At 39.7% G+C, this 11,713-nt stretch overlaps 1 protein-coding gene across 1 annotated transcript in view; it reads right to left on the reverse strand.

The window, feature by feature from the left end:
* TTC18 (tetratricopeptide repeat domain 18) overlaps positions 1–11,713 on the reverse strand; it is a 116,016-nt gene that overhangs the window by 70,514 nt on the left and 33,789 nt on the right. Inside the window, exons 6-7 of the mRNA XM_006837471.1 lie at positions 7,113–7,207; positions 2,488–2,587 (exon numbers count right to left, since the gene is read on the reverse strand). Coding sequence (XP_006837534.1) covers positions 2,488–2,587; positions 7,113–7,207 — 195 coding nt within the window. The remainder of the gene's footprint in view (positions 1–2,487; positions 2,588–7,112; positions 7,208–11,713) is intronic.

The following is an 11,713-nucleotide window of genomic DNA, read 5'->3' on the forward strand; positions in this document are numbered from 1 at the left end:
GTAAATTTGGTCTGGTTGCATAGCTATTCTGGCCTTCAGCTTCTTCATCTTCAGAAAGAGTTTAATAATCCCATAATTACCGAGATAATGTATATTAACAGTGCTAAAGAATAGTACAAGCAGTAGGTGAACCAATACAAACTCAAATAAATTGATCATATTTGAGTATGTATATTCCCACCAGCCATTCCTCAGAAACCTTACACAGAGTTGCTGTGGTTCAGAAACAACTTGATGGCACTTAACAATAACACAGTCATCCAAAAGGTCAATTTTACCATACTGCTTCTTAGGAGAAAGATTTTATTAATAATAACAACAACAAAAACCTGAAAGAAATCAGAATCTATGGCTTTCAGCTGCAGTTCGGAGACTCATGAGGGATGAGGAGTCTGCACCGATGCCGATAAATAGGCTTTAACTTAGGCCCAAATTCTAATTAACTGCTGGAAGTGCTTTGGAGCATTGTGTTGAGAAAGATCCTATGTCCATATCTGGGGTTGGAATCCCTGAAAGCTCAACTCGCTGCCATAGAGTCAGTTCCAACCCAGAGTGACCCTGTATATACGATTTCTGAGGCTCGACCAGGGCTCCTTTCGGAATCCCTAGGTGGTCAAATGATTAACATGCTCAGCTGCTAATGAAAACACTGTAAACCACACAGAGGTACCTTAGAAGAAACAACTACTTCCAAAGCATCAGCCATTGAAAGTCCAATGGAGAAAAGTTCTATTATGACACACACAGGGTCACCAAGAGTTGGTGTCAGCTGGATGACAACTGGAATGACTGCTTTGGCTGATGAGCAGTATCAGTGAGGGGTGAAGGAAGATGAACGTCAATCCCTCATCAGGGATTTGCCATTTCAACTCTCATTACTGTTGCTGTTGTTATTAACTCCCTTGACTCATTGTGACCCTGTATACGGTTTCCAAGCAGTAGCTGGTGTTTGAACTATTGACCTTTTGGGTTGTAGTCCAGGGCTTATCCTATAGCACCACATGAAAAACATGACAATAAATAAAACTCAGCATCATATCTAGTGGTTGTATGGCTTTCCATAGAAAGCTTTTTATAAAGAGAAAAACAATTTAGCAGAAAAAAGACATTGAATTTCTAGAAGCTTGAAATAATCTCTTTGATCTCCCTGTTATAATAATGATTAGAAATTTAATTCTAAAGGCCTATGTTCATGGGATAACATTATATGGTGTACAGATCCCAGGAAAATTAGTCAATGCATATTCTTTATTACAAAGACAATAAAGTTTACATGGTGGTTAGTATTTTATTATGCAAAAAAACCTTATTTTTTTAAAACCAATCCAGTAATTTAGGTCCTTGGTAAGTACCCGCTATGGGCTAGGCATCATGGTAGGTGCTATGAAGGATATAAAACATCTACAACAAGATTCCTACACTCAGGAGTTTTATGAACAAGCAGAAAAGCTCAGGTAAAACAATAGAGAATATGTTCTAGACTTGTTAACGCTGTCTTTTCAGAACAGAAATACATTTATGAACTATGTGACTCTAATTAGCAGGCAAAAACATTTAAGTAGATAATTTTAACTACTAAAAAAAATTCTTTTTAATGTATTGGGTTGAACCATATGAACTTAGCAATATTTGACCACTTTTGACTTACAAAAACAGCTACTTTGTATGGATTTACCTTTGGTAAAAATATAATGAAGAGCTAAAGGGAACTATGTTTGGGAATAAAGCCTAAACAATTCTGAGGGAAACACAAGAATGTAGAGTGCCAAACACTTCCAGTTTGCTTGAGACTAAGGGGTTTACTGAGACTGGAGATTTTCAGGGCAAAAAGCTAAAAAGTTCTGGGCAAAAATAGCTAGAAAGACAAGATGAACAGTCAAATCAGTCACATTGTCCCTTGGTAACAGAATCAGAATAGAATAACTGGTTGGTTCCGGTCCGGCATTTCTTAGGATGCTTATTTTTTCTATAGGCAGTCCCATGTTATAATTGTTCAACTTACGTACAACCCGAAGTTCTGAAGGAACTCTGTAAAGTCTATTATAGTAAAAATGCAAAGTACATACAATGGTTCATAATAACAAACAGTGGGTACTTCGTGATGTGCATAAAAACATTATTATTATTGTATTATTATCTTGAAGATGTTTTAGTATATCTGGAAGTATATCTTTGATGTTTCTTATGTATAGGTGGCTGTTGTTCTTAAGTGCCATAGAGTCAGTTCTGACTCACCAGTGACCCTGTACAGGGTTTCTAAGGAATGGCTGGTGGATTTGAATCACCCACCCTGCAGTTCAAACTGGCCTTGCGGTCCCAATGCTTATCCTACAGCGCCACACCAGGACTCCTTATGCACAGGTCGGTATACTATATACTAATTCCATCTGACAGTAGTACCTAACTGTTCCAATATACATGCAAATCTGATTTGACAGATTTAGGAACCTAGGTACTACCTATGCATTTTTACATGTGCATATTTACCTTATCTAATTTGCCACCTTTCCCTTTGGATGCAGTAATCAGAGGAACTCTTGTGATCTCTACAGGCCAAAGTCTACAATCAGCAATTCGTTTCTGAAAGCTGCAAATCAAAAATCAGTCTATTAGCAATACACGCAACAATGGGATTAGTAAAATTTGGTTTAAAAGGAAGTGTTCCTCTCTTTTAGAAAGTAATGGAATCCACACATATAGACATCTTTATCAGGTAGGTGAATTTTTTGTAGCCTTTCCAAATTTATAAAATTCCAAAAATAATTCTACTTTGTTGATAGAAGGCAGTCCCTGGCTAGCTGCAAATGGTTAATTTGTGTTTGTGCTCACTGCTCTGAGGCACTTTGAAACAAAAGCCTAGTAATCACCTTAGAAAAATCAGCCATTGAAACACCTAGTGTGTCCGATTTAATCTGATACACATGGAGTCACAGTGAACTGGTGGTTTGTTTTTAGTTTTACTGGTAGCAGAGAAAACCACACATTTTTAGAGCAGTAAAGCAACACCGCAATATAGGAGTCCTGGTGTGGCGCTGCCGGATAATGGGCTGGACTGCAAGGCTGCTTTGAACCACAAGGTCAGCGGTTCAAACTCACCAACAGCCCATAACAATAACAACAACCACCTGACTTGGGGAAAGAGCAATTAGACAATTCCAGCCCACTCTAACTTTCCTGTCTCATATAAACTAAACCCAAAATTTGTTACCATTGAATCAGTTCTGATTCATAATAACCCTGTTGTTGTTAAGCGACTCACAGCAACCCTATATAGGGTTTCTGAGGAGTGGCTGGTGAGTTTGAACTGCCGACATTGCAATTCAAGGTCGAGTGCATCTGCTACAACAAACGCACCAGGATTCCGGTAACCATGAAGGACAGAGTAGAGCAGCTCCCTAGGGTTTCCAAGAGTATAACCACAACAATCATCTTTAGGGAAGCGGACATCTTTCTCCAGTGCAGCAGTTGGTGGGTTCAAACCACCCACCTTTCACTTAGCAGGCGATTGCTCTACCACTGCACCACTAGGGCTCCTATACCTCACAGAGAGGAGGAGGGAAAAAAGACTGTTACAAAACCACAGTGAGGTACAATGTCACACCTACCTGGATGGCTACTGGAGTCCTGGTGTGGCGCTGTGGGTTAATGCACCAGACTGCAAAGTCGTTTGAATTGCAAAGTCAGCAGTTCAAGCTCATCAGCTGCTTCTCTGAAACCTTATACAGAGTCACTATGGGTCAGAACCGACTCGAGGGCACTTCACAACAACAACAGCAAAGGAGTGTCATTATGGAGTCCTGGTGTGGTGCTATGGGCTAAAGGGCCAGACTGCAAAGTCAGTGATTTGAGCTCACCAGCTGCTCCTTGGAAACCCTACACAGGGTCGCTATGGGTTGGAATCAATTTGATGGTACTTAAAAACAACAAGGATGGTTATCAGAAAAATGAAAAATCATAATTGTTAGTAAGACTCTGGCTCGTGCTTTATGGTGGGCATGTCAGATGGTGCACCCCCTGTGACAAACAGTTTGGTGCTGCCTCAAAAAACTAAATGACCATTTGTTCTTGTTAAGTGCTGTTGAGTTGGTTCAAAATCATAGTGACTCTGTATAGAGTTTCCAAGGAGCGGCTGGTGTGTCTGAACCCCCGACCTTGCGGTTATCAGACCTCCAGCACCGCACCAGGACTTCAAAATTACTATATGATACAGCAATTCCACTCCTATGTATTTACCCAAAAAAACTGAAAGCAGCAGTTCAAACAGATACTTGTATACCCTATATGGCAGTTCTACTCTGTTCACTAAAGTATTATTTTATAACAGCAAAAAGGTGGAGCAACCAAGTGTCTATCAGCTGATAAAGAGAACAACAAACTATAGTAAATCCACGTAATGGAATATTTTCAGCCACAAAGAGAAATCCAGTTTCGACACATGCTATGACATGGAAACCATTATGTGAAGTGTAGTAAGTCAGACACAAAAGGACAAATGCCATATGAGTCCATTTATATGAAATATCTAATTCCTAAAATGCCCATTAGATGCCGTCAAGTTGATTCCGACTCACAGTGACCCAATTAGAACAAAATGAAACCCTGCTCGTCCTTTGACAGCCTCACAACTGTAAGGATGCCACAAGCAAATACATCCAGAATTTTCTAAACTTCGTTAGCGGTTATCGGGGACTAGAAGGAAGAAAGAATGGGGTGTGGCTGCTGAAAGAGTACTGGGTTTCTGCTTGAGATAGTGGGGAATGTTTACAAACAGATAAAAGTGATGGATGCACAACACGGTAAATGTAGTTAATGTCACCAAATTGTACATTTAAAAATGGTTAAAATGGCAAACCCGGTGTCATACGGGCATACGTCATTTTAGTGTGCGTCACAGATTAGATTGTGGTTTTTTACCAGCTGAAGATCTATGGCGATCCTGTGTTGATCAGTCTCTCGGCACCGTTCTGCCAACAGTCTGCGCTCACTTTGCGTCTCTGTGTCACGTTTTGGTATTTCTTACACTATTCCAAACTTTTTCATAAGGCTACAATCTAATGAAAGGAGCTCTGGTGGTGTAGTAGTTACGAATAGGGCTGCTAATCTCAAATTGGCAGTTTGAAACTACCAGCTGTTCCACGGAAGAAAGATGAGGCCTTCTGCTCCCGTAATGATTTACAGCCTTGGAAACCCTGTACAGGGTCGCTATGAGTCAGAACCAACTCCACGGCACATAACAACAACAACAACATTGTATACTTAATGAAGCCCTGGTAGCACTGTGGTTACACTTGGGCTGCTAACCTCAGGGTCGGCAGTTTGAATCTACCAGCTGCTCCGTGGAGAACGATGAGGTTTTCTGCTCCTGTAAAGATTCACAGCCTCAGAATCGACTCCACAGCCCACCACCACCACCACTGCACATTTAATGGAATACAGTCTGCTGTCAACATAACTTTTATATGCACTGGGATCTAAAATAATTTATGTTACTTGCTTTATTGTGACATTCAATTTACTGTGGTGGTCTGGAACTAAACCCACAATAGCTCCAAGCCTGTATATATTTTACTAAAATAAAATTATTTTTTAAATGGATATAAAAGGTTCCTGAAAATCACTATCCAGAGACAACAAGACATATTAAAAATCATAAGATTATCTAAAATGCCTGCCTTTCCCAACACCTTGCCACCATCAACAGCGCTCCCATACAACTGATTGCTAAAAAACTGCAGAAACAGAACCTACTTAAAGGACTTTCTAGGGGAAACCAAAGACAAGAGGGGGAAAAAAACACAAGAAACTGAAGCCTCTAACCACTACAGCCACAACAGACACTAAATATAGCCCAGCTTCTAGTAAGAATAATAAAAAAACTTCACACTAAAACTCTCATTACTCCAGTTCCTACTACCTGATGCATAAAGTTCATATTTCAATAAAATAATGCAAGGAATGCTAAAGACAAGAAAGTGTGCATCCTTCAGGGAAGGGAGTGGGGGGACTCTCTGTACATACGGCTCAATTTTCCTGTAAATCCAAAGACTGTTTTAAGAAATAAAGGACAATTTTAGATGATTTAGAAGTCACAGCTGCTCATTCAGATTATACATGGATTTATAATCTCCTATTTCTCATCTCTCCATAACAGCAACCCGCTGTTAGCAGAAAGGCACAGAGTCTCCATGCTATCTGAAAGCAGTCTTCCTATGAAGTCTTCTGGAAGCCAAGAACCAATTACCATTCATTTACATGGGAACATTTTTTAAGCGTTATCAGATCCCAAAAATAACCTACCAAATCATACCAAACAGTACATAAATCCTGAAATAACACTAACATCAAATGTTCACAAACAGGGCAAAGCTGTGGTTGCTAAGCGTAGTTCCAGGGGGTGGAGCCTGAGAGCACCAATGGCAGGGCGCTGGGGGCTCGACTACTAACCCAACACCGAGTACTACTTTTGCTTTTCAACCTTTTTTGTAAAAGTGAAAATCTCCAGCTTTCTTACTGTTACTGAAAATAGGTACTCATGTAGGTCTTTCGTAAAGCAAAGTGGCATAAAACAATTTTTTAAAAAAGCAGAAGACACCTGTCAGTGGAAGACAATAACTTAGCTAGTCTGTTCTTCTTCATCAGTAACACACTTTTGATCCAGTCTGGGTAAAAATGTGCCCAGCTAAAAAGCCAAAATTCCCAGCTTCTCTCCTATCTAGAGATGGCTACTGGAGTCCTGGGGTGGTACTATAGGATAAGCTAACCACAGAGATGGTGGTTCAAACCCACCATTCTCTCCTTGGAAACCCTAGACAGGGTCACTGTGACTCAGAACCAACTTGACAGCACTGCCAACAACAACAACCACAAGGTCTTTGTAGGAGCCCTGGTGGCACAAACAGTCAAGCACCCAGCTGCTAACCTAAAGGTCAGCAGTTTAAATCCACCCAACAGTCCCAGAGGAGAAAGACCCGGTCATCTGCTTTCATACAGATTACAGCCAAGAACACCCAAAGGATTAGCTCCACTCTGCCACATGGGTCATTGTAAGTGGGAACCGATCCAATGTACCTAACAACAACAGGATGGTCTTTATGTTCCCATTCTCTTCTTACCTGACCACGGCAGGAGGATCAAGGTAGCAGCGACTTTCCAGGTCCCAAATTATCCTTTTCTTGATACACTCTGCTTGATTCCTGAATTCCCTGTCCTGTAAAGAAAGATAGAGACTATGTTCTCTGTGTCATAGACTGCCATCCTACTCAATCTGGGAGGCATTCTTTTAATGGATTTCATCAGAATATTTTTATTACTGTTTCTACTAATACAATTTTGCTGTTCTTACATGCCGGCGAGTTGGTTCTGACTCATTGCAACACTGTATAGGATTTCCGAGGAGAGACTGACGGGTTTGAACTGCTGACCTTGCGATTAGCAATACAGTGCTTATCCTACAACACCTAGGAACTGCAGTGGCCCAGAGGATAAGTACTAAACTCCGAACCATGAGATCAGTAGTTCAAGCCCACCAAGTGCTCCGTGGAAGAAAGATGATGTGTTCCACTCCTGCAAAGATTTACAAGGTTGCTATAAGCCTAACGGACTCAATGGCACTTAACAACAACTATATTAATAAAGTATGCTAAGATACGTTACAGTACTTACATAAACCTTCATCAATCCAGTACTAAGTGCCAAACATTCACTCACATAACCTCAGTCAGTGATTCTCAAACCTAGCTGTTTATTAGGATCATCTGAAAGTTACTTAATAAAAAAACAACAGAACAACTAGGCACTACTATTATTTTACGGAGTCCTGGTGTGGCACTGTGGGCTAATGCATCAGACTGCAAAGTCGGTGGTTCAAGCTCACCAGCTGCTCTTAGGAAACTTCATACAGGGTTGGAATCGACTTGATGGCACTTAACAACAACTAGTATTTTAAAGGTAAATTTTAATGTAATGGACACAGAGTGGGGCTTAGAAATCACCATTTTTTTAAAGAAAAGCTTTTCAGGTGCCTCTAATGTGAAGCCAGGACTGAGGTCTACAAATCAAATGACACAGGGTAAATAAAATATGAATTTAAGAATGGTATGAATTTTCACTAATCACAATGATGAGTACATATACTGTACTGCATTTCTCACTATAGCTATCCTTTTCACTTGAAATAGTCAGATATCAAATATAATTCAGCCATACTGAGATAATCTTTAAAATTTAGCTTTAAACAAAAATGTCCTCTGAAGTCTTCTTAAAACCGAACAATAATTGAGTTTAACTAGTAAAGAATAAGGAGCCCTGGTAGTGTAACGGGTCATGTGTTGGGTGTTAACCACAAGGTCAGCAGTTCAAATCTACTAGCCACTCCAAGGGACCAAGATAAAACTTCCTGCTCCCATAACCATTTATAGCCTTGGAACCGTGATACATGGTTATGAGTTGGAACTGATTCAGTGGCATGCAGCAGTAATGAAGACTGTTTGCCTTCAGCAGTGTGCTTTTAGACCTATAAGTACGGGGCTAAATTGACAAAATCATGTTGAAAGATTAAATAGGAATTTGAGGGTCAGTGTTTATGTTAGTAGACGAGAAACAACTTGGAAAAGGAGGATGAGAATGTTTACGTGACTCAAAGAATGCAATCAGTGTCAATAAAATTCATATGTCAAACTTGGTGAACTGGTGTTTCTTCTGCTGTGTATATTCTCAACAACCACCACAAATAAATTGTAAGAATTAAAAAAAAATTCAACCATTCTTATGTTACAATTTTTAAAATATATTTTATTGAATATTTCCACTGATTATTAGTTGACAAAAACATTTACAGATGTTTGCATACTGTTTTCCATGCCCTTGGCTAAACATGCTACAATAAAAAATATTTTACAAATAGATTTCACATTGATCTAAATGTTCAACAATTGGAGACTAGTTAAGTCAAACGACCTGTGTTGTTGTCAGGTACGGCTGAGTCAGTTCTGAGTCACAGTGACCACATGTGTACAATGGACTGAAACACTGCGCAGTGATGTACCATCCTCACAATTGTTATGTTTTCAGTCCATTGTTGCAGATACTGTGTCAATCCAGCTCCCTGAGGGTCTTCCTTATGCTCACCCTCAACTTTAACAAGCATGATATCCTTCAACAGGCACTGGACCCTTCAGACAACATGTCAAAAAACCATGAGATGAAGTCTTACCATCCTCGATTCTAAGGCGCATCCTGGCTGTACTTCTTCTAAGATAGATTGATTGGTCAAGCTTTTGGCAGTGTGTGGTAATTTCAATATTCTTTCTAATGCCATAATACAACAGTATCAAATCTTCTAGTGTCCTTCTTGTTCACTGTCCAGCTCACATGCATGTGAGGAGATTGAAAGTACCATGGCTAGGGTCAGGGGCACCTTAATCATCAAAGTGACATCTTTGCTCTTGAACACTTTACAGAGGTCTTGTGTAGCAGATCTGCCCAGTGCAATACATTGCTTAATTTCTTGACTGGTGCTTTATGAGTGTTGATTGTGGATCCAAGTAAAATGAAACCCTTAAACTTCCCACTTCTCCCCGTTTGCCATGATGTTATCTACTGGTCCAGCTGTAAGGAATTCTGTTTTCTTTACATTGAGTTGTAACACATACTGAAGGCTGTAGTCTTTTATCTTTAAGTAAGTTCTCTTCACTTTCAACAAGCAAGGTTGTGTCATCTACGTATAATAGGTTGCTAATGAATCTTCCTCTAATTCTGATACTGCATTCTTTTTCATATAGTCCAGCTTCTCAGATTATTTGCTCACTATGAATAGCACTGGTAGCGCAGTGGTTACGAGTCGGGCTGCCAACCGCAAGGTTAGCAGTTCAAAACTACCAGCAGTTCCGCGGTAAAAAGATGAGGCATTCTGCTCCTGTAAAGATTTACGATCTCGGAAACCCTGTGCAGGGTCACTATGAGTCAGAACTGACTCCATCGTACTTAACAACAACAACAATGAGCAGTACTAAATTGCGAAACTCAAGGTCAGAAGTTCAAGTCCACCAAACTGCTCTTAGGAAACCTATACAGGATCACTATGAGTCAGAACCGACTTGACGGCACTTAACAACAACAACAATAGAGATTGAATGAGATTGTGGTGGTTCTATACGATAAGCACTGAACTGGGAACCACAAGGTCCGCAGTTCAAGCCCACCAGTCACTCTGTTTGAAGAAAGATGAGGCTTTCTGCTTCCACAAAGATTTGAAGCCTCAGAAACCCTATAAAGGGTCACTATGAGTCAGAAGTGACAAAACTGCACTGAACAATAACAACATACAAACTGAGTAAGTACGCTGAAAGGATATAATCCAGACATTTACCTTTCCTGATTTTAAACTATCCACTTTCTTCTTGTTCTGTCTGAATGACTGCCTCTTTGTGTATGTAATTTCTTCATGAGCATAAGTAAGCGTTCTGGAATGCCTAATCTTCACAATGTTATCCATAGTTTCCTATAATCCACACAGTCAAATGCCTTTGCATAGCCAATAAAACACAAGTAAATATCGTTCTGGTGTTCTCTGCTTTCAGTCAAAATCCATCTGACGTCAGCAGTGATACCCCTTGTTCATGTCCTCTTCTGAATTTGGCTTGAATATCTAGCAGCTCCCTGTCGATGTACTGGGGCAAAAGTTTTTAAATTACCTTCTTAAATTTTCACTTGCTACTGTTCTTTGATTTCTGCATTCTATTGGAATGCACAATCTATTGGGCACAATCTATTGGGCACAAATATGGATCTCTTCCAATGGGTTAACCAGTTAGCTGTCTTCCAAATTTCTTGGCATAGATAACTGACCACTTCCAATGCTGCATAAGTTTCTTGAAATTTTTTCAATTTGTATTCCATCAATTCCTGGAACCTTGTTTTTCCACCAATGCCTTCAGTGCAACTTGGACTTCTTCCTTCAGTACCATCAGTTCTTGATCATATGCTACCTCTTGAAATAGGTGAACACTGGCCAATTCTTTTTAAGTATAGTGAGTCTGTGTATTCTTTCCGCCTTCTTTTGATGCTTCCTGCATTGTTCAATATTTTGCCCATGGAATTCTTCAGTATTACACGTCAAGACTTGAATTTTTCCTCAGTTCTTTCAGCTTGAAAAATATTGAGCATGTACTTTCCTTTTGGTTTTCTAACTCCAGGTCTTTGTACATTTTATCATAATATTTTACTTTGTCGTCTCAAGCTGTCCTTTGAAATTTTTGATCAGCTCTTTGACTTCCTCATTTCTTCCATTCACTTGACCTTCTCTATGCTCAAGAGCAAATTTCAGAGTTTCTTCTGACAGCCATTTTGGTATTTTCTTTCTTTCCTGTCTTTTAATGACCTTTTGCCTTCTTCCTGTATAATGTTTTTGCTGTCACCCCACAATTCCTCTAATCTTTGGTTATTAGTGCTCAGTGTGTCAAATTTGTTCTTGAGATGGTCTCTAAATGTAGGTGGTATATATTCAAGGTCATATTTTGTGTCATGTGAACTTGTCTAAATTTGTTTCAGCTTCAGTCTGAGTGTTTCTGTGTATATTCCCTCCCTGCTCACTCCCACCCCCCCCAAAAAAAACAACAGGGAATGGAAGCAAATACTGTTGAATGATGATGCATGGAGGAGATTGTAATCATTGCAATGAAATGATAGTGTAAAGCCAATGTTTTCCCATGTAAAC

This window comes from Chrysochloris asiatica, unplaced genomic scaffold (assembly GCF_000296735.1).
Source record: "Chrysochloris asiatica unplaced genomic scaffold, ChrAsi1.0 scaffold00020, whole genome shotgun sequence".
NCBI lineage: Eukaryota > Metazoa > Chordata > Mammalia > Afrosoricida > Chrysochloridae > Chrysochloris > Chrysochloris asiatica.